At 47.9% G+C, this 24,345-nt stretch overlaps 1 protein-coding gene across 2 annotated transcripts in view; it reads right to left on the bottom strand.

Annotated features, from left to right (window-relative positions):
• The window catches only part of ABLIM1 (actin binding LIM protein 1), a 333,708-nt gene that overhangs the window by 214,506 nt on the left and 94,857 nt on the right, over positions 1-24,345 (bottom strand). The window contains exon 1 of one of the 2 annotated variants that reach the window (XM_077257934.1): positions 21,600-21,790. The exons of the other annotated variant lie outside the window; for it this stretch is intronic. Coding sequence (XP_077114049.1) covers positions 21,600-21,618 — 19 coding nt within the window. The 5' untranslated portion in view covers positions 21,619-21,790. Of the gene's footprint in view, positions 1-21,599; positions 21,791-24,345 lie in introns of those variants that run through there. 2 annotated transcript variants of the gene reach the window in all.

Here is a 24,345-nt window from a genome sequence, read left to right as displayed (position 1 = left end):
CTATTCTGCTGGTGCAGTCACTGTGTACATACATTACTGATCCTGAGCTACATCCTGTATTATACTTCAGAGCTGCACTCACTATTCTGCTGGCGCAGTCACTGTGTACATACATTACATTACTGATCCTGAGTTACGTCCTGTATTATACTCCAGAGCTGCACTCACTATTCTGCTGGTGCAGTCACAGTGTACATACATTACATTACTGATCCTGAGTTACGTCCTGTATTATACCCCAGAGCTGAACTCACTATTCTGCTGGTGCAGTCACTGTGTACATACATTACATTACTGATCCTGAGTTACCTCCTGCATTATACCTCAGAGCTGCACTCACTATTCTGCTGGTGCAGTCACTGTGTACACACATTACATTACTGATCCTGAGTTACCTCCTGCATTATACCCCAGAGCTGCACTCACTATTCTGCTGGTGCAGTCACTGACATTGCATTATGACATGATTGCAGTGTCCAGCCTGCACTACAGTCTGACATCCGTGTCTGATTGCAGTAATCACATTAATTACATAATATTATAGAATTATTAATTCAGCAATTCTTTATTTTAGAACAGAAATTGAAACCAACACTAAATGCAGCGATTCCCCGGTGGAGAACGTTACTGAGAGTTTGCGGAGCCGAGAGTGGAGATCACTTGTGCATTAGTTTAATAATCCCTGGAAGCCAGAGACAACTTTAACTACTTGTAAAGTAATAATGTGAAGTCAATAGATGCTGAGATCCGCTGCCACCAACATTAGTCTATCAATATGATTGATGACTACGTCAGGAGCTAGGCTTCATCTTAAAAGGATAAGGATACTTTTCACAATCATCTTTTCTTATTACTTAAATGTATCTGAAATGAAAAACGAAGCACTTTATGCTAATAACCTTCATTAATGATCAGTTCCTGATTTTGTGCATACAGCTCCTATGCAGATCTATATGTAGTTATGATTGTCTAGTGGTGGCTGCAGACAGGATCTTATCATGTATCTCTGTATACAGGGAGCTCCCCCTAGTGGTGACTGCAGACAGGATCTTATCATGTATCTCTGTATACAGGGAGCTCCCCCTAGTGGTGGCTGCAGGCAGGATCTTATCATGTATCTCTGTATACAAGGAGCTCCCCCTAGTGGTGACTGCAGACAGGATCTTATCATGTATCTCTGTATACAAGGAGCTCCCCCTAGTGGTGGCTGCAGACAGGATCTTATCATGTATCTCTCTATACAGGGAGCTCCCCCTAGTGGTGGCTGCAGACAGGATCTTATCATGTATCTCTGTATACAGGGAGCTCCCCCTAGTGGTGGCTGCAGACAGGATCTTATCATGTATCTCTGTATACAAGGAGCTCCCCCTAGTGGTGGCTGCAGACAGGATCTTATCATGTATCTCTCTATACAGGGAGCTCCCCCTAGTGGTGGCTGCAGACAGGATCTTATCATGTATCTCTGTATACAGGGAGCTCTCCCTAGTGGTGACTGCAGACAGGATCTTATCATGTATCTCTGTATACAGGGAGCTCCCCCTAGTGGTGACTGCAGACAGGATCTTATCATGTATCTCTGTATACAGGGAGCTCCCCCTAGTGGTGACTGCAGACAGGATCTTATCCTATATCTCTGTATACAGGGAGCTCCCCCTAGTGGTGGCTGCAGACAGGATCTTATCATGTATCTCTGTATACAGGGAGCTCCCCCTAGTGGTGACTGCAGACAGAATCTTATCATGTATCTCTGTATACAGGGAGCTCCCCCTAGTGGTGACTGCAGACAGAATCTTATCATGTATCTCTGTATACAGGGAGCTCCCCCTAGTGGTGGCTGCAGACAGGATCTTATCATGTATCTCTGTATACAGGGAGCTCCCCCTAGTGGTGACTGCAGACAGGATCTTATCATGTATCTCTGTATACAGGGAGCTCCCCCTAGTGGTGACTGCAGACAGGATCTTATCATGTATCTCTGTATACAGGGAGCTCCCCCTAGTGGTGGCTGCAGACAGAATCTTATCATGTATGTCTGTATACAGGGAGCTCCCCCTAGTGGTGACTGCAGACAGGATCTTATCATGTATCTCTGTATACAGGGAGCTCCCCTAGTGGTGGCTGCAGACAGGATCTTATCATGTATCTCTATACAGGGAGACCCCCCCTAGTTGTGGCTGCAGACAGAATGTTATCATGTATCTCTGTATACAGGGAGCTCCCCCTAGTGGTGGCTGCAGACAGGATCTTATCATGTATCTCTGTATACAGGGAGCTCCCCCTAGTGGTGGCTGCAGACAGGATCTTATCATGTATCTCTGTATACAGGGAGCTCCCCCTAGTGGTGGCTGCAGACAGGATTATGTCATGTATCTCTGTATACAGGGAACTCCCCCTAGTGGTGACTGCAGACAGAATCTTATCATGTATCTCTGTATACAGGGAGCTCCCCCTAGTGGTGGCTGCAGACAGGCTCTTATATATCTCTGTATACAGGGAGCTCCCACTAGTGGTGGCTGCAGACAGGATCTTATCATGTATCTCTGTATACAGGGAGCTCCCCCTAGTGGTGGCTGCAGACAGGATCTTATCATGTATCTCTGTATACAGGGAGCTCCCCCTAGTGGTGGCTGCAGACAGAATCTTATCATGTGTCTCTGTATACAGGGAGCTCCCCCTAGTGGTGGCTGCAGACAGGTTCTTATGTGTCTCTGTATACAGGGAGCTCCCCCTAGTGGTGGCTGCAGACAGGATCTTATCATGTATCTCTGTATACAGGGAGCTCCCCTAGTGGTGGCTGCAGACAGGATCTTATCATGTATCTCTGTATACGGGGAGCTCCCCCTAGTGGTGGCTGCAGACAGAATCTTATCATGTTACATAGTTATTAAGGATGAAGGAAGACTTTAAGTCCATCTAGTTCAACCCATAGCCTAACCTAACATGCCCTAACATGTTGATCCAGGGGAAGGCAAAAAAAACCCATGTGGCAAAGAGTAAGCTCCACCATGGGGAAAAAAATTCCTTCCCGACTCCACATACGGCAATCAGACTAGTTCCCTGGATCAACGCCTTATCAAGGAATCTAGTGTATATACCCTGTAACAGTATACTTTTCCAGAAAGGTATCCAGTCCCCTCTTACATGTAAGTAATGAATCACTCATTACAACATCATATGGCAGAGAGTTCCATAGTCTCACTGCTCTTACAGTAAAGAATCCGCGTCTGTTATTATGCTTAAACCTTCTTTCCTCCAGACGTAGAGGATGCCCCCTTGTCCCTGTCACCGGTCTATGATTAAAAAGATCATCAGAAAGGTCTTTGTACTGTCCCCTCATATATTTATACATTAACATAAGATCACCCCAAGTCTTCGTTTTTCCAAACTAAATAGCCCCAAGTGTAATAACCTATCTTGGTATTGCAGACCCCCCAGTCCTCTAATAACCTTGGTCGCTCTTCTCTGCACCCGCTCCAGTTCAGCTATGTCTTTCTTATACACCGGAGACCAGAACTGTGCACAGTATTCTAAGTGTGGTCGCACTAGTGACTTGTATAGAGGTAAAATTATGTTCTCCTCATGAGCATCTATGCCTCTTTTACTGCATCCCATTATTTTATTTGCCTTTGTAGCAGCTGCCTGACATTGGACACTGAATATGAGTTTGTCATCCACCCATACACCCAGGTCCTTTTCATTGACAGTTTTACCCAGAGTTTTAGAATTAAGCACAGTTATACATCTTATTACTTCTACCCAAGTGCATGACCTTACATTTATCCCCATTAAAGCTCATTTGCCATTTATCAGCCCAAGCTTCTAGTTTACATAAATCCTCCTGTAATATAAAATTGTCCTCCCCTGTATTGATTACCCTGCAGAGTTTAGTGTCATCTGCAAATATTGAAATTCTACTCTGAATGCCCCCTACAAGGTCATTAATAAATATGTTAAAAAGAAGAGGGCCCAATACTGACCCCTGTGGTACCCCACTACTAACCGCGACCCAGTTTGAGTGTGCTCCATTAATAACCACCCTTTGTTTCCTATCCCTGAGCCAGCTCTCAACCCACTTGCACATATTTTCCCCTATCCCCATTATTCTCATTTTATGTAACAACCTTTTGTGTGGCACCGTATCAAAAGCTTTTGAAAAGTCCATATACTCTACATCCACTGGGCTCCCTTGGTCCAGTCCGGAACTTACCTCTTCATAGAAGCTGATCAGATTAGTCTGACATGAGCGGTCCCTAGTAAACCCGTGCTGATACTGGGTCATGAGGTTATTCCTCCTCAGATACTCCAGTATAGCATCCCTTAGAATGCCCTCCAGGATTTTACCCACAGTAGAGGTTAAACTTACTGGCCTATAATTTCCGAGTTCAGTTTTTGCCCCTTTTTGAATATTGGCACCACATTTGCTATACGCCAGTCCTGTGGTACAGACCCTGTTATTATGGACTCTTTAAAGATTAAAAATAATGGTCTATCAATGACTGTACTTAGTTCCTGCAGTACTCGGGGATGTAGCCCATCCGGGCCCGGAGATTTGTCAATTTTAGTGATTTTTAGACGCCACTGTACTTCCTGCTGGGTTAAGCAGGTGACACTTAATGGGGAATTTTTATCACTAGTCATATTGTCGCCATGGGATTTTCTTTTGTAAATACTGATGAAAAAAAGTCATTTAGCATATTGGCTTTTTCCTCATCCTCATCCACCACTTCACCCAGACTATTTTTAAGGGGGCCAACACAGTCATTTTTTAGTTTCTTACTATTTATGTAGTTAAAGAATATTTTGGGATTATTTTTACTCAGGGCAGTTTCTAGCCCAAAAATGACACAGGGCGAGAGTAGGAAATTTCTCCCCCCCCCCCCCCCCCCCGGCACCGAAAATAATAAACATTATTTTTGTGGGCTTGAGTAATAAATAGAGAGCAGGCTTGTATCTTCCCTTTTTTTAATAAATTATAATTTGCCTTTAACTTATATAGAACTTGGGGAAAAGGGACAAGTATGCTAATTATTAACGGTGAGAACAAAGTTGTAGGTAAATAATATCTATTAATTATTTTGGAAACAGATCCTAAAAATTGTAGGTTGCAGATTTATGAGAAACTGACTCTTCTAGATTTAGCCGCTGCAAAAGCATTAATAGCTTCCGAATAATTCAGCTTTTCTGCCAGTTCATTTTCTAATTCCAGGTCACATTTACTAATCTCTTCTAAAAGGAGATTGGCGAGACTTTCCCCAGATGTATCAGTAGCAGGACGATAGCCAATAAAATGTTCCTTTATTGCTACGTGATCATCATCTATATCAACAAATCTTAAGGTGTATGACAACTGTTCAGTGTGACCTGCATCTTGTGTGCAGTCCAACATTATTGAAAAATACTTAGATCTTTTGGCTTTTTCTAGAATACATTTCTTCACCTGAGAGGCCATCAAGCAGATAATTTCATTTTGAATTAAATTTCCACAGTAATGTGTATGGATTTCCTGGGAAGTAATTCGTTTTAAATGATCTCTCATTACTGGTTCAAATTTTCCAAGAAGCTCTATAAGCCCAAGGAAATGTCCATTATTTGGTGTAAACAATGTATTTGACGATCCTCGAAAAGCTAAATTATTGGTTGCCAGGTATACAGTTACTGCCATAACTCTTTCCAACACTTCTCGCCTGGGTGAGGATGCCACCAGACTGCCAAAGATGAGGTAAGTCAGCTGGGCCCCCTCCCGGGTTTCATGCTGTGGGGCATGCCAAATCAGCATGCCCCAAGGGTGGTTGGGGGGGGGGCAGGTGTGGGGGTCCCCATCCAAAAAAAAAGGCTAGCCCAACCCATCCCATCCCTCAGACCCCCTCACCTGTTCAGTGTGTCAGTGCCCTCTGCCCTCTGAGTCTGAGCGCGCTCAGACTGCTAAATGGGGCTGCTGGGAAGGGAAGGACTAATCCATAGGCAGGGGGTGGGCATTTTTGCTATACTGCTACCACTGTCAGACTAGACTGCAGCCTGTCCTGTCCAGCATTGAAATTGGCAACAGCCAGGCAGCCTAGTCTGACAGTGATAGTGTGTGTGCTTAGCTCTTTGATCACTGTCTCAGGGAGCGCCCGTGCTCAGCCGAGAGCGCGGCGCCCCTGCTATCAGTGTGGGAGTGGCCGAGCTGCCTCATCCTGGCTGTTCATTCTCGCTGTTCATCCAGCGCGGAGCGGAGGTGAGTCATACCTCCCAACTTTTGAAGATGGGAAAGAGGGACAAAGTTTGCGGCGCGCTTTGCGCGCCGCGGCAAATTTTAGGCCACGCCTCTGACCACACCCATTCATAATTAGTCACACCCATATCCACATCCCAACCACACCCATTTAGCACTGCCGATCACACTGTTTCATATACAATAATTATAAACAAAAAAATATGGCCACACAGTGCCCCATACTGTATAATGGCCACACATGATGCTCCATACTGTATAATGAACACACATGACGCTCCATACTGTATAATGGCCACACATGATGCTCCATACTGTATAATGAACACACATGATGCTCCATACTGTATGACCGCACATGATGCTCCAGACTGTATAATGACCGCACATGATGCTCCAGACTGTATAATGACCGCACATGATGCTCCAGACTGTATAATGACCGCACATGATGCTCCAGACTGTATAATGACCGCACATGATGCTCCAGACTGTATAATGACCGCACATGATGCTCCAGACTGTATAATGACCGCACATGATGCTCCATACTGTATAATGGCCGCACATGATGCTCCATACTGTATAATGGCCACACATGATGCTCCATACTGTATAATGGCCGCACATGATGCTCCATACTGTATAATGGCCACACATGATGCTCCATACTGTATAATGACCGCACATGATGCTCCATACTGTATAATGACCGCACATGATGCTCCATACTGTACAATGACCGCACATGATGCTCCATATTGTATAATGACCGCACATGATGCTCCATACTGTATAATGACCGCACATGATGCTCCATACTGTATAATGGCCACACATAATGCTCCATACTGTATAATGACCACACATGATGCTCCATACTGTATAATGACATACAGGCACGCAGCTCACACACAGGCACGCAGCTCACACGCACGCAGCTCACAAACACATGCAGCTTTGACACAAATGCATCACACACGCAGCCATCACACACACACGCAGCCATCACACACACACACACGCAGCCATCACACACACACACACGCAGCCATCACACACACACACGCAGCCATCACACACACACACACACGCAGCCATCACACACACATGCAGCCATCACACACACACGCAGACATCACACACGCAGCCATCACACACACACACACGCAGCCATCACACACACACGCAGCCATCACACACACGCAGCCATCACACACACACAGCCATCACACACACACAGCCATCACACACACACAGCCATCACACACACACAGCCATCACACACACACAGCCATCACACACACACAGCCATCACACACACGCAGCCATCACACACACACAGCCATCACACACACACGCAGCCATCACACACACGCAGCCATCACACACACGCAGCCATCACACACACGCAGCCATCACACACACGCAGCCATCACACACACACACGCAGCCATCACACACACACGCAGCCATCACACACACAGCCATCACACACACACACGCAGCCATCACACACACACACACACGCGCAGCCATCACACATGCAGCCATCACACACACACGCAGCCATCACACACACACACGCAGCCATCACACACACACACGCAGCCATCACACACACACACACGCAGCCATCACACACACACACACGCAGCCATCACACACACACAGCCATCACACACACACACGCAGCCATCACACACACGCAGCCATCACACACACACACACGCAGCCATCACACACACACAGCCATCACACACACACACCCAGCCATCACACACACACACACGCAGCCATCACACACATCACACACACACAATCTCCTCTGTGATGCAGGGGCGGCTGATGTCCATGTGCAGCTCTCTGCTGAAGTCTTCAGTCTCCTGCTCACAGCTCTGCACTATCCCGGCACCTCCCCCGTCTCTCCTTCTCTGCCGGGATAGCAGCTAAGAGCAGAAGCCGGAGCTCCGTGCACACACAGCCAGAGGTAGTGAATCGCTGACCTTTCTTCTTGATTGCTGCAGGCTCTCTCCTTCAGCGTGGCAGCGCCGCACAGGGGGCGGGAGGGGGGGGGGGTGTTGCGCGGGCGGTCAGGAGGCAGCTTTTATATAAAAAAAAAAAAAAACAGGCTCTCTCTACGTCCCGGAAGTGGGCGGGGCTTCACCGGCGGCCGCAAATTCGGGATTTTAAATGCCCGAAGCGGGACAGCGGGACCCCGGTGCCAAAGCGGGACTGTCCCGCTGAAATCGGGACGGTTGGGAGGTATGGGTGAGTGGCGGCGCCGAGGTGGCCGCAACCATTATGTGCGGTGCGGGGGGGGGGGCGCGGCGACGCGAGGCGATGATCTGACCGCTCAGCTGTCAGATTTGCAGCTGAGTTCGGGCAGGGCGCGCCCGCGCTCAGCACTGAGCGCGGCATCCGCGCCCCTGACAGCCCTTAAACAGCAGCAGCAGCGGGCAGGGGACCACCGGGGCCCGAGGCCTCTCCTGCGCCCCCCGGCCCCACGGCGCCCCGTGTGGCCGCCCTGCCCGCCCTGTTGAAGAAACGGCCCTGTTTTTACTCTCTCTAGCAATGAGTCTCTCTGTCTCAATCTTTGCTGCCTTGATTTGCTTTTTACAGAATTTATTTAATTTTCTGTATTTATTTAATGCCTCCTCACTACCTACTTCCTTTAATTCTCTATATTCTTTTTGTCCCTTATTGCGCCCCTTACAGCTCTATTTAGCCATGTTGGTTTCCTCCTATTTCTAGTATGTTTATTCCCATACGGTATATACTGTGCACAGGTCCTATCCAGGATGCTAATAAACGTCTCCCATTTTCTTTGTGTACTTTTATGTCTCAGGATATCGTCCCAGTTAATTGCACCAAGATCCTCTCTCATCCGTTGGAAATTTGCCCTCCTGAAGTTTAGTGTCCTTGTCACCCCCCTACTACCCATCTTATTAAATGAGACATGAAAACGTATTATTTTGTGATCACTATTCCCCCAGTGACCCCCAACCCTTATATTTGATATGCGGTCTGGCCTGTTGGTTAATATTAGGTCTAGCAGTGCCCCCCTCCTTGTTGGGTCCTGAACCAGTTGTCAGAGGTAATTGTCTCTCATAGTTGTCAGACCCCGATCACCTTTGCTGGAACTGCAGGTTTCCGTTCCCCAATCTATTTCAGGGTAGTTGAAGTCCCCCATAATAATGACTTCTCCTTGAGTCGCAGCTTCATCTATTTGCTTTACGAGGATATTCTCCGTTGCTTCCATTAGTTTTGGAGATTTATAACAAATCCCTATCAGTAATTTATTATTTTTCCCCCTCCCCTTATCTCCACCCACAGGGACTCTACATTTTCATTAGATTCACCTATATTATCACGCAGGATGGGTTTTAAGGTCGATTTTACATACAGACACACCCCACCCCCTCGCTTATCTGTACGGTCATTTCTGAACAGGCTATAGCCCTGCAAGTTAACAGCCCAGTCATGGCTCTCATCCAGCCACGTCTCAGATATCCCCACCATGTCATCATTATGCTCCAACAACATTAGTTCTAATTCGTCCATTTTGTTGGCGAGGCTTCTGGCATTAGTATACATGCACTTGATGTTCCTCTCTGTACCTCTATTCTTTCTTAAATTACTAACTGTTCTAACCCCACCCCCCATGCCACCGCCACCCCCAACTTCCTTATTTGTGCCCAGGTCTCTATCTGCACTATCTTCCCCTCCTATAAAATGAATACCCTCCCCCCCAATCCCTAGTTTAAACGCTCCTCCAACCTTCTAGCCATTTTCTCCCCCAGCACAGCTGCACCTTCCCCATTGAGGTGCAGCCCATCCCTAGCGTAGAGCCTGTAGCCAACTGAGAAGTCGGCCCAGTTCTGCAGGAACCCAAACCCCTATCTCTGTATACAGGGAGCTCCCCCTAGTGGTGGCTGCAGACAGGATCTTATCATGTATCTCTGTGTACAGGGAGCTCCCCCTAGTGGTGACTGCAGACAGGATCTTATCATGTATCTCTGTATACAGGGAGCTCCCCCTAGTGGTGACTGCAGACAGGATCTTATCATGTATCTCTGTATACAGGGAGCTCCCCCTAGTGGTGACTGCAGACAGGATCTTATCATGTATCTCTGTGTACAGGGAGCTCCCCCTAGTGGTGGCTGCAGACAGGATCTTATCATGTATCTCTGTATACTGTAAATACACCATTGTAAATACACACCTGTGCTTTGTATCTCCCCACCTCATTGTAGATTGTAAGCTCTCACAAGCAGGGTCGTCTTATTTTGCCTTATTTTTGCTTTATTACTGTATTGTTAACGTTGTTACCTATGACTGTTGTGTTTGAAACTGTTAAACTGTAAAGCGCTGCGGAATATGTTGGCGCTATATAAATAAAGATTATTATTATTATTATTATTATACAGGGAGCTCCCCCTAGTGGTGACTGCAGACAGAATCTTATCATGCATCTCTGTATACAGGGAGCTCCCCCTAGTGGTGACTGCAGACAGAATCTTATCATGTATCTCTGCATACAGGGAGCTCCCCCTAGTGGTGGCTGCAGACAGGATCTTATCATGTATCTCTGTATACAGGGAGCTCCCCCTAGTGGTGGCTGCAGACAGGATCTTATCATGTATCTCTGTATACAGGGAGCTCCCCCTAGTGGTGGCTGCAGACAGGATCTTATCATGTATCTCTGTATACAGGGAGCTCCCCCTAGTGGTGACTGCAGACAGAATCTTATCATGTATCTGTATACAGGGAGCTCCCCCTAGTGGTGACTGCAGACAGGATCTTATCATATATCTCTGTATACAGGGAGCTCCCCCTAGTGGTGGCTGCAGACAGGATCTTATCATGTATCTCTGTATACAGGGAGCTTCTCCTAGTGGTGGCTGCAGACAGGATCTTATCATGTATCTCTGTATACAGGGAGCTCCCCCTAGTGGTGACTGCAGACAGGATCTTATCATGTATCTCTGTATACAGGGAGCTCCCCCTAGTGGTGGCTGCAGACAGGATCTTATCATGTATCTCTGTATACAGGGAGCTTCTCCTAGTGGTGGCTGCAGACAGGATCTTATGTATCTCTGAATAAAGCTAGCTCCCCCTAGTGGTGACTGTAGATAAAATTGTATCAAGTAACTGTCTATGCAGGAGATTTGGAGTTTTGATACTGAAAGCACTCACTTTTTGTAAAGATTTATTAACTAGCTTTTAATTAATTATCACAATCCATGTGTTCACCGCTACCATGTATCAGTTTAGGGCCAGGAAGGAACAAAGTACCTAGTCTAACCACTCTGCAGAGATTAGAAGCTCCATACTAGTTCCTATAAACTACAGTGTTAGTCGGGGAGGGGTCAGATCTATGGATTTTATTATGTGACCTTGCAACTATCAGCAGATGGAATATCATAGCGCGATTTATATTACAAAGTGCAGCAGATACTAAAACTACAGGGAATATACAATGTCACTAATAGACTAAACTACAACCTGCTCAGCTCTGCTAAAAAAGCCGCAACGCAGGCGTCTTACCCAGCGGAAAATCCGGCTCTATCCTGAATGCTGTGCAAGGAGACAAAAGCAGGTTACTCCCTGGAGATCTACATGACGTGCACACAATACACGGCACACGACGGTGGATCTGCGCTCCTCTGGAAGGGAACTTAATGGACAGGAGATTTCCATAAGACACTGTATCTGAAGCAGCAAAATGTGCAGCGTCAAAAACGCACCAAAAGCTGATGGTGGGAGCGTAGCCTTACAGATCCAGCAAAGTGGATGGGATTTATAGAAGTCTGGTGCCCACTCTGCACTTTTTAGTATTCAGCATAAACTGATCTGCGGTGCGGGTTTGAAATCTGCATTGTGAACTTGTCTTGCGGATACGCCGAGTTTTATGTGCAGTTTTTCCCCATAGACTTGCATTAGATGTGTAAAATCTACAGGTAAACCATGCACATGCTGCAGAAATGCGCTAAAAATTCATGTAATCTGCACATGATTGTATCAAAATTTTGTCAAAGCAAAATCCCAGGAAGTATCAAATACAAAGCAGCGTAAATTTACAACATATCCATTCTTAATTTAAAACAGGGCAGACAAAAAAAAAAAGAGAAAACCGCAAAAGATGCAATAAAAAAAAGGCACTCAAGCACACATTGAAAAACCTAATTTACCCAACAGGTGCAAAAATGCTGCAGAAAATCTGCAACATCAGATACTCATTGGCGTTTTGTGACCAATCAGGGAGAAGTTTGGACAATAAACCAAAATAAAATACGACGACATATATGCCTCCATTCATGAAACACTTTTCACCAGAGTTCTGGCATAAAACTATTTGAAATATTACATTTTGGCGCAAGTCACAGATGGAAAAAATGTTTCGACTTCGAGCCTTTACGTCGGTTCAGGACAGATCCTTGACCTTTTTGAAGAGTAGGAGAAGCTTATCTGGGAAGGTGTGTGGTCGAGTGTGGTCACAAAATGATCATTTACACCCCAAAAGGTGGCCGAAATTATGACAGAAATGGCTGGAGGACATTTATTATGGTGGGAGACGGCAGCTGAACACTGAGACAAATTCATATTACTCCTGCATTGTCTTCATGAGTCTAGAAGTATCGGGATAATAGCATATCCTGGTAAATAAGAGGGGATGAATAACATTATATACAGATATGGCCAAAAGTGTTGGAACCCTTGAAATTGTTGGAGAAAATGAAATATTTATCACAGAAAATTATTGCAATTACACATGTTTACTTCATATGTGTGTACTAGAACCACTCAAAAAAAAGAGAGAAATAAAAGGCAAATTGGACAACATTTGACACAAAACCCCCAAAATGGGTAGCAGAAAATTGTTGGCACCTTTCCAAAATTGTGGGTCAACAACTTTGTTTCAAGTTTGTGATGCTCGTTCACGCTCACCTGTGGCAAGTAACAGGTTTGGGGAATATGAAAATGACTCCTAAAACCAGATTAAAAGGGGAGAAGTTGTCTCAATCTTTGCATTGTGTGTCTGTGTGTGCCCCAACTAAGTATGGAGAACAGAAAGAGGGGAACAGAACTGTCTGAGGACTTAAGAACCAACATTTTTGAAAAATATTAACAATCTCAAGATTACAAGTCCATCTCCAGAGATCTTGATGTTCCTTTGACCATGTTCCCATGGCGCTGTAGCTAATCTTCCTGGACATGGACAGCAGAGAAAAATTGATGGCAGGTTGCAACGCAGGATAGTCTGGATGGTGGATAAGCAGCCCCAATCAAGGTCCAAAGAAATTCAAGCTGTCCTGCAGGCTCAGGTGCATCAGAGTCAGCGCCAACTCTCTGTCTACATGTGAGTTAAATGGAACGTTATGGCAGGAGATCCCGGAGGAACCCACTGCTGACACAGACATAAAAAAGCAAAACTGCAGTTTGCTAAGATGTAAGTGAGTAAGCCAAAATCCTTCTGGGAAAGCGTCTTGTGGATACATGGGACCAAGATAGAGCGTTTTGGTAAAGCACATCATTCTACTGTTTACCGAGAACAGAATGAGGCCTACAAAGAAAAGAGAACAGTACCTACAGTCAGATAAGGTGGAGGATCAGATGTTTTGGGGTTGTTTTGCTGCCTCTGGCACTGGGGGCCTTGATGGTGTGCAAGACATCATGAAATCTGAAGATTACCAAAGGATTTTGGGTGGCAATGTAGTGCCCAGTGTCAGAAAGCTGGGTTGGCTTCCTAAGTCATGGGTTTTCCAGCAGGATAATGACCCCAAAAATACTTCAAGAAGCCCCCAGAGATGGATGGAAACAAAGCGCTGGAGAGTTCTGAAGTGGCAGCAATGAGTCTGGATCTAAATCCCATTGATCTCCTGGATCTTACAATCGCTGTTGGGAGAAGGCGAAATATGAGACGGGAGCAGATTGTGAGAAGAGTCCAAGATCCTGACTGAGAGGAGTAAGAAGCTTGTGGATGGTTATAGGAAGCGATTGATTGCAGTTATTCATTCCAAAGGGTACAACCAAATATTAAGGGTACTGTCACACAGTGCAATTACGATCGCTACGACGGTACGATTCGTGACGTTCTAGCGATATCCATACGATATCGCAGTGTCTGACACGCAGCAGCGATCAGGGATCCTGCTGAGAATCGTACGTCGTAGCAGATCGTATGGAACTTTCTTTCGTCGCTTGATCACCCGCTGACATCGCTGGATCGTTGTGTGTGACACCGATCCAGCGATGTGTTCGCTTGTAACCAGGGTAAACATCGGGTAACTAAGCGCAGGGCCGCGCTTAGTAACCCGATGTTTACCGTGGTTACCAGCGTAAACGTAAAAAAAACAAACACTACATACTCACATTCCGGTGTCTGTCCCCGGCGTCTCAGCTTCTCTGCACTGTGTGAGCGCCTGCCAGCCGGAAAGCGAGCACAGTGGTGACGTCTGACGTCACCGCTGTGCTTTCCGGCTCTGCTGCTTACACAGTGGAGAGAAGCAGAACGCCGGGGGACAGACACCGGAATGTAAGTATGTACTGTTTGTTTTTTTTACGTTTACGCTGGTAACCACGGTAAACATCGGGTTACTAAGCGCGGCCCTGCGCTTAGTTACCCGATGTTTACCCTGGTTACCGGGGACTTCGGCATCGCTCCAGCGCCGTGATTGCAACGTGTGACCGCAGTCTACGACGCTGGAGCGATAATCATACGATCGCTGCGACGTCTCGGATCGTGCCGTCGTAGCGATTAAAATGGTACTGTGTGACGGTACCTTAAGTTGAGGGTGCTAAACAATTTTGTACAACCTACTTTTGGAGTTTTGTGCAAAATTATGTCCAATTTGCCTTTTATTGCTGTTTTTTTTGGGGGGGGATGTTCCAATACACACAAAGGTAATAAACCTGTGTATAACAAAACGTGTGTAATTTCAATAATTTTGGGGGAGAAATACTTCCTTTTCTGGAACAATTTCAAGGGTGCCAACACTTTCAGTCATGACTGCATAACCCCAATATCTGGAGAGTTGGAATTCTCCAAACTGACCCCCTTTCCTAAAGGGGAACCTCCCTATTGTCTGCGCTGGTTGGAGGTAGAAGTGTGGGACTTTCTATCATCTCCCCTTATCGAGTTATCATCAAACATTGTCCAATTATTAGTCCCTCTATTAATCCGGCGCCCGCTGCAGCCCGTACAAACATGTGACGGGAGCTTCTACGTGTCTGCGCACCACCACCCGGGGGCAGGAGGATGGAGGGTGGGTGCAGCATAGAGCTTCCTCTTATCAGCCACCGGGGTGCAAGGAAAACTCAAGTTCATTGTCAGGTATTTATCAACAAGGAGAAAGTGCAAAGGTGACACACGACAGCGCAGCCGCAGCAACGCACCCACTTCATAAACAGCGGCAATAATCCAGCTGGAATGTTATCACCACACACTGATTCAGAAATCACTCATCTGTCACTCTGCCCTACACAGATACCAGCGCCTGGCACCATCACTGGGCACCGAGCCCTGGAAACTGCAAGAGAGGGACACTGGGAAGCAACAATGTAACCGTCCATAGATGACAATGCAAACCCTGACAGACAACAATGTAACCTACAAAGGATGGCAACGTTTCCCGAGACAGAAGACAATATAACCCGGCATCAAGCAGAATGTAACCGGATACATGACAATGCAACCCCTAATAGATGACAGCGTACCCCACAGATAGAAGTCTAAGCCCTGATACATGACGGCGTACCCCACAGATACAAGTCTAAGCCCTGATAGATGACAGCGTACCCCACAGATACAAGTCTAAGCCCTGATGGATGACAGCGTACCCCACAGATAGAAGTCTAAGCCCTGATACATGAAGGCGTACCCCACAGATACAAGTCTAAGCCCCGGTAGATGACAGCGTACCCCACAGATACAAGTCTAAGCCCTGATAGATGACAGCGCACCCCACAGATACAAGTCTAAGCCCTGATAGATGACAGCGTACCCCACAGATAGAAGTCTAAGCCCCGATAGATGACAGCATACCCCACAGATACAAGTCTAAGCCCTGATAGATGACAGCGTACCCCACAGATACAAGTCTAAGCCCTAATAGATGACAGCGTACCCCACAGATACAAGTCTAAGCCCTAATAGATGACAGCATACCCCACAGATAGAAGTCTAAGCCCCGGTAGATGACAGCGTACCCCACAGATACAAGTCTAAGCCCTGATAGATGACAGCGTACCCCACAGATACAAGTCTAAGCCCTAATAGATGACAGCGTACCCCACAGATACAAGTCTAAGCCCTAATAGATGACAGCGTACCCCACAGATAGAAGTCTAAGCCCTGATACATGACGGCGTACCCCACAGATACAAGTCTAAGCCCTGATAGATGACAGCGTACCCCACAGATACAAGTCTAAGCCCTAATAGATGACAGCGTACCCCACAGATACAAGTCTAAGCCCTAATAGATGACAGCGTACCCCACAGATAGAAGTCTAAGCCCTGATACATGACGGCGTACCCCACAGATACAAGTCTAAGCCCTGATAGATGACAGCGTACCCCACAGATACAAGTCTAAGCCCTGATGGATGACAGCGTACCCCACAGATAGAAGTCTAAGCCCTGATACATGAAGGCGTACCCCACAGATACAAGTCTAAGCCCCGGTAGATGACAGCGTACCCCACAGATACAAGTCTAAGCCCTGATAGATGACAGCGCACCCCACAGATACAAGTCTAAGCCCTGATAGATGACAGCGTACCCCACAGATAGAAGTCTAAGCCCCGATAGATGACAGCATACCCCACAGATACAAGTCTAAGCCCTGATAGATGACAGCGTACCCCACAGATACAAGTCTAAGCCCTAATAGATGACAGCGTACCCCACAGATACAAGTCTAAGCCCTAATAGATGACAGCGTACCCCACAGATACAAGTCTAAGCCCTAATAGATGACAGTGTACACCACAGATAGAAGTCTAAGCCCTGATACATGACGGCGTACCCCACAGATACAAGTCTAAGCCCTGATAGATGACAGCGTACCCCACAGATACAAGTCTAAGCCCTGATGGATGACAGCGTACCCCACAGATAGAAGTCTAAGCCCTGATACATGAAGGCGTACCCCACAGATACAAGTCTAAGCCCCGATAGATGACAGCATACCCCACAGATACAAGTCTAAGCTCTGATAGATGACAGCGCACCCCACAGATACAAGTCTAAGCCCCGATAGATGACAGCATACCCCACAGATACAAGTCTAAGCTCTGGTAGATGACAGCGTACCCCACAGATAGAAGTCTAAGCCCCGATAGATGACAGCGTACCCCACAGATACAAGTCTAAGCTCTGATAGATGACAGCATACCCCACAGATACAAGTCTAAGCTCTGATAGATGACAGCGCACCCCACAGATACAAGTCTAAGCCCTGATAGATGACAGCATATCCCACAGATACAAGTCTAAGCCCTGATAGATGACAGCATACCCCACAGACTAAGCCCCGGTAGATGACAGCGTACCCCACAGATACAAGTCTAAGCCCCGATAGATGACAGCATACCCCACAGATACAAGTCTAAGCCCCGATAGATGACAGCGTACCCCACAGATACAAGTCTAAGCCCTGATAGATGACAGCATACCCCACAGATACAAGTCTAAGCTCTGATAGATGACAGCGCACCCCACAGATACAAGTCTAAGCCCTGATAGATGACAGCATATCCCACAGATACAAGTCTAAGCCCTGATAGATGACAGCATACCCCACAGACTAAGCCCCGGTAGATGACAGCGTACCCCACAGATACAAGTCTAAGCCCCGATAGATGACAGCATACCCCACAGATACAAGTCTAAGCCCCAATAGATGACAGCGTACCCCACAGATACAAGTCTAAGCCCTGATAGATGACAGCATACCCCACAGATACAAGTCTAAGCTCTGATAGATGACAGCGCACCCCACAGATACAAGTCTAAGCCCTGATAGATGACAGCATATCCCACAGATACAAGTCTAAGCCCTGATAGATGACAGCATACCCCACAGACTAAGCCCCGGTAGATGACAGCGTACCCCACAGATACAAGTCTAAGCCCCGGTAGATGACAGCGTACCCCACAGATAGAAGTCTAAGCTCTGATAGATGACAGCGTACCCCACAGATACAAGTCTAAGCCCTGATACATGAAGGCGTACCCCACAGATACAAGTCTAAGCCCTGATAGATGACAGCATACCCCACAGATACAAGTCTAAGCCCTGATAGATGACAGCGCACCCCACAGATACAAGTCTAAGGTCTGGTAGATGACGGCGTACCCCACAGATACAAGTCTAAGCTCTGATAGATGACAGCGCACCCCACAGATACAAGTCTAAGCTCTGATAGATGACAGCGCACCCCACAGATACAAGTCTAAGCTCTGATAGATGACAGCGCACCCCACATATACAAGTCTAAGCTCTGATAGATGACAGCGCACCCCACATATACAAGTCTAAGCTCTGGTAGATGACAGCGTACCCCACAGATACAAGTCTAAGCTCTGGTAGATGACGGCGTACCCCACAGATACAAGTCTAAGCCCTGATAGATGACAGCATACCCCACAGATACAAGTCTAAGCTCTGATAGATGACAGCGCACCCCACAGATACAAGTCTAAGCTCTGATAGATGACAGCGTACCCCACAGATACAAGTCTAAGCTCTGGTAGATGACGGCGTACCCCACAGATACAAGTCTAAGCCCTGATAGATGACAGCGTACCCCACAGATACAAGTCTAAGCCCTGATAGATGACAGCGTACCCCACAGATACAAGTCTAAGCTCTGATAGATGACGGCGTACCCCACAGATACAAGTCTAAGCCCTGATAGATGACAGCGTACCCCACATATACAAGTCTAAGCTCTGATAGATGACAGCGTACCCCACAGATACAAGTCTAAACTCTGGTAGATGACAGCGTACCCCACAGATACAAGTCTAAGCCCCGGTAGGTGACAGCGTACCCCACAGGTACAAGTCTAAGCCCTGATATATGACAGCGTACCCCACAGATACAAGTCTAAGCCCTGATAGATGACAGCACACCCCACAGATACAAGTCTAAGCTCTGATAGATGACAGCGCACCCCACAGATACAAGTCTAAGCTCTGGTAGATGACGGCGTACCCCACAGATACAAGTCTAAGCCCTGATAGATGACAGCGTACCCCACATATACAAGTCTAAGCTCTGATAGATGACAGCGTACCCCACAGATACAAGTCTAAACTCTGGTAGATGACAGCGTACCCCACAGATACAAGTCTAAGCCCCGGTAGGTGACAGCGTACCCCACAGATACAAGTCTAAGCCCCGGTAGATGACAGCATACCCACAGATACAAGTCTAAGCCCTGATAGATGACAATGTAACCTGCCCTTGATGAGAATCTACTACAGATGTCTATGGAGAATACAATATATAAGAATATATCTGATTAGATGACAATGTAATCTACAGAAGGTATAACTTGATCAATGTCGATCACCAACTTGAAACTTATGGGTCTTAATGCAAAATCTTCAACTATCAGAGGTGTTTAATAGTTATAGGGACCGATCCGGATGCAATTGTAACCCCTGCACCTGATGACAATGTAATATCCCTGACAGATGAAAATGTAACATGTCCTCCCCGCATCTAGAGGATACTGAACCCTGATACAGTAGATGTCAATGTCGCTCAGAGAAGACAATCTATCCCATCAGACTGTAATGCAACCTAAAATATGAGGCTATAACCCCGATAGATTCCAGTGTAATCCCTGATAAATGACAACCAGCAATACATAACAATGTAACCTCTGATAAAGGGAGTTCAACTCCTCATAGATGACAAAGTATCTTCTGAGATGACAATGTAAACCCACGGCAGATGACAATGTGCCTCCAAGAGACGCAGACAGTCACTTGTTTGCGCCAGTCACAAGGTCACCTGCTGTTATGTTTGTCCATAGAAAAACACTCAGGTTGCAGCTCTAATGTGGTTTTACGTCACCGCGTGAATGGCCATGTGTCTCCAAGTGGCAGCGACATAATGGGAACTTGGTTTTGTTCTCATTGTAATAAATATTCTGAACTTTTGAAAAGTCTTTCTAATGAACATTTCCATATTGAGTTTTCTCGCATCTTATTAACTCTTATCAGGTGTGCTTTTATTCCATTATGGGAAAGCTGAGTGACAAGCAATGTAGATGTAGCCATCACAGCGTTCCTGACCCAGCTCGCCATGGCTCATGAGTGGCAAGTCTACCCAGCTATGCACAAAGACCCCTTTGATTTGCTGCACATTGATTTTGTCATTCTGAAGCTTACAAAACTCCAACAAACACAAGACCATAAAAATAAATCATCCACAAAGACTGTAAGGAGACCCATGTCTATCAGACAGAGCTGCATTAATTCAAGAGAAAACACAACCCGGGGTGGATGCAGACCCAGGACAAATGGTTTCACTCCTGACACAGGGGCCACAGTCAACTGTATTTACAGAGGAGGTTGTCAGTTTCCACTTTTCCTCCCTGATGCTTTGTACAGGGAAAATTCCTGACATAGAACAAGAAGAAAACATTCCCCTACAGAAGCTCCGGCGACACATGGAGGGTCCACACAACACATGGAGGGTCCACACAACACAGGGGCCCCAACACGTGTGAGCCCAGCTGCTGTAACGTGAGCATCCCCGCTATGTGCACCGCCATCCCTCATATCTACTCCCCACAAATAGGAGGAAAAAAACCATCAGCGCTTCATCTACAGAACACCAACAATGTATCAGTGTTAGGAACCGTCAATATTTTACACTTCATATAGTGATCTTCTAACCTGAGGAAATCAGTGTAAAAAAATACTGATTATTAAAATGAAATATCAGAGCAAACAATAAATGAACAGAACAGCAAACGTTTAACTGAACAGTAACTAATAAAGAAAGGCAAATTCTCTTGTAAAGAGCAGAGTCTTTAATACGGGACAATTTCTTACAGGGGGCTGACATAGGAGACCCCTAATCTGGAAGAACTACACAGTCGGCTGAACTACACAGATCAGTGGCTCTGTGGGGGTCACTTTCTTGCAGGGGTAACCTCAGCTCATTGGGGGTCCTCACAATCATCTGATAAATGCGAAGCAAACTTTCCCCTCTAATTGAGAGAACGCATCTGTTCCTGGGAAAGTTGGGTGACCACCAGTATGGCACAATAGTGAAGAGTTCCCAGGACTCATGTTAGATATTGATCACTTCTCTGTGCTGGAGGTTGCTGGCAGTCAGCTGATGGCTGAGAATTACCTGTTTCGTCTTTCACCATGACGGCGGCCTCTTCCCCGGACACAGGGTGTTCTCTGGTCGGAGCAGGGACAGACCTGGAGCCCAGTGATCGCTGCTGCTCTGCGGACTCTGCTCTGCTGCTGCAGCTGCTGGGGACACATGGAGCATTCCAGAGCCGGCTGCCTCCACCCAGTGCTGGGCCACTGCTGCCTCCACCCAGTGCTGAGCCACTGCTGCCTCCACCCAGTGCTGAGCCACTGCTGCCTCCACCCAGTGCTGAGCCACTGCTGCCTCCACCCAGTGCTGAGCCACTGCTGCCTCCACCCAGTGCTGGGCCACTGCTGCCTCCACCCAGTACTGGGCATTCCTCCACTGCTGCCTCCACCCAGTACTGGGCCACTGCTGCCTCCACCCAGTACTGGGCCACTGCTGCCTCCACCCAGTGCTGGGCCACTGCTGCCTCCACCCAGTGCTGGGCATTCCTCCACTGCTGCCTCCACCCAGTGCTGGGCCACTGCTGCCTCCACCCAGTGCTGGGCCACTGCTGCCTCCACCCAGTACTGGGCATTCCTCCACTGCTGCCTCCACCCAGTACTGGGCCACTGCTGCCTCCACCCAGTGCTGGGCCACTGCTGCCTCCACCCAGTGCTGGGCATTCCTCCACTGCTGCCTCCACCCAGTGCTGGGCCACTGCTGCCTCCACCCAGTGCTGGGCCACTGCTGCCTCCACCCAGTGCTGGGCATTCCTCCACTGCTGCCTCCACCCAGTGCTGGGCCACTGCTGCCTCCACCCAGTGCTGGGCCACTGCTGCCTCCACCCAGTGCTGGGCCACTGCTGCCTCCACCCAGTGCTGGGCATTCCTCCACTGCTGCCTCCACCCAGTGCTGGGCCACTGCTGCCTCCACCCAGTGCTGGGCCACTGCTGCCTCCACCCAGTGCTGGGCCACTGCTGCCTCCACCCAGTACTGGGCATTCCTCCACTGCTGCCTCCACCCAGTACTGGGCCACTGCTGCCTCCACCCAGTACTGGGCCACTGCTGCCTCCACCCAGTGCTGGGCCACTGCTGCCTCCACCCAGTGCTGGGCCACTGCTGCCTCCACCCAGTGCTGGGCCACTGCTGCCTCCACCCAGTGCTGGGCATTCCTCCACTGCTGCCTCCACCCAGTGCTGGGCCACTGCTGCCTCCACCCAGTGCTGGGCCACTGCTGCCTCCACCCAGTGCTGGGCATTCCTCCACTGCTGCCTCCACCCAGTGCTGGGCCACTGCTGCCTCCACCCAGTGCTGGGCCGCTGCTGCCTCCACCCAGTGCTGGGCCGCTGCTGCCTCCACCCAGTGCTGGGCCGCTGCTGCCTCCACCCAGTGCTGGGCATTCCTCCACTGCTGCCTCCACCCAGTGCTGGGCCACTGCTGCCTCCACCCAGTGCTGGGCATTCCTCCACTGCTGCCTCCACCCAGTGCTGGGCCACTGCTGCCTCCACCCAATGCTGGGCATTCCTCCACTGCTGCCTCCACCCAGTGCTGGGCCACTGCTGCCTCCACCCAGTGCTGGGCATTCCTCCACTGCTGCCTCCACCCAGTGCTGGGCCACTGCTGCCTCCACCCAGTGCTGGGCATTCCTCCACTGCTGCCTCCACCCAGTGCTGGGCCACTGCTGCCTTCACCCAGTGCTGGGCATTCCTCCACGGCTGCCACACCAGGGGCCAAACTCCAGCCTGCACGTCACACACCTTCCCTGTACACACCAGGAGTGGGTGAGAAATGCAGGAGGGAGCTCTCAGTTCTAGATTTGGCTTACAAATACTGTAATATAGATACATTGTAACAATCCCGGCAGGAAATAGGCTTGTGCCGCAGCTGCGCTTATCTTACCGGGGATTGCCTAGAATGAAACACTGTAACAAACCAGCTGACTGAGAAGGACGGTTCGCACAGGTTTCTTGCCTCTGAATTAATAGACAAACGTGTTTCTATTAGGCTTTTCTTCTGATTGTTCCTCTCCTGGTTTTGGCTACAAATACTGATGATAATAATAATAATAACAATCATTATTTATATAGCGCCAACATATTCCGCAGCGCTTTACAGTTTAACAGTTTCAAACACTTATACTGATATAAAATACTGACCAAATACTGAATGTATAAACATGGCCTAAAACACAGAAGTGGAGATACTGGTGCAGCCACACAAGGGCCCAACAGGTAAAGGGGCCACTTTCACCTCCAAAGCTGCATGTAGACTCCATCACAGACACAACATACAGGGAACATACTGAGGACCTATTGGACACAAACAGACCATATACTTTTCTTACACAGCGGCCTCTTCTGTCAATATCAACCCCTTAATTAAAGTACGGTATATATAGAGAGCTAGAATGCACCACTAATTGCACAGACTATCCATTAGAGGGTGCTACATTATGTAGAGACACCACTAGTACTACCTAGTGAGGAGCAAATAGTGAGGGGCAAATACTGAGGGGCACCTCGTGAGCAGCACCTAGGAGGCACCTCGTGAGGGGCACCTCGTGAGGGGCACCTCGTGAGCGGCACCTCGTGAGCGGCACCTCGTGAGCGGCACCTCGTGAGCAGCACCTAGGAGGCACCTAGTGAGCGGCACCTCGTGAGCAGCACCTAGGAGGCACCTAGTGAGCGGCACCTCGTGAGCGGCACCTCGTGAGCGGCACCTAGGAGGCACCTAGTGAGCGGCATCTAGTGAGCAGCACCTAGGAGGCACCTCGTGAGCGGCACCTCGTGAGCGG

The sequence above is a fragment of the Ranitomeya variabilis genome, chromosome 4 (assembly GCF_051348905.1).
Source record: "Ranitomeya variabilis isolate aRanVar5 chromosome 4, aRanVar5.hap1, whole genome shotgun sequence".
In the NCBI taxonomy this organism is placed as follows: Eukaryota; Metazoa; Chordata; class Amphibia; order Anura; family Dendrobatidae; genus Ranitomeya; species Ranitomeya variabilis.
This window is presented reverse-complemented; position numbering and strand designations above follow the sequence as displayed.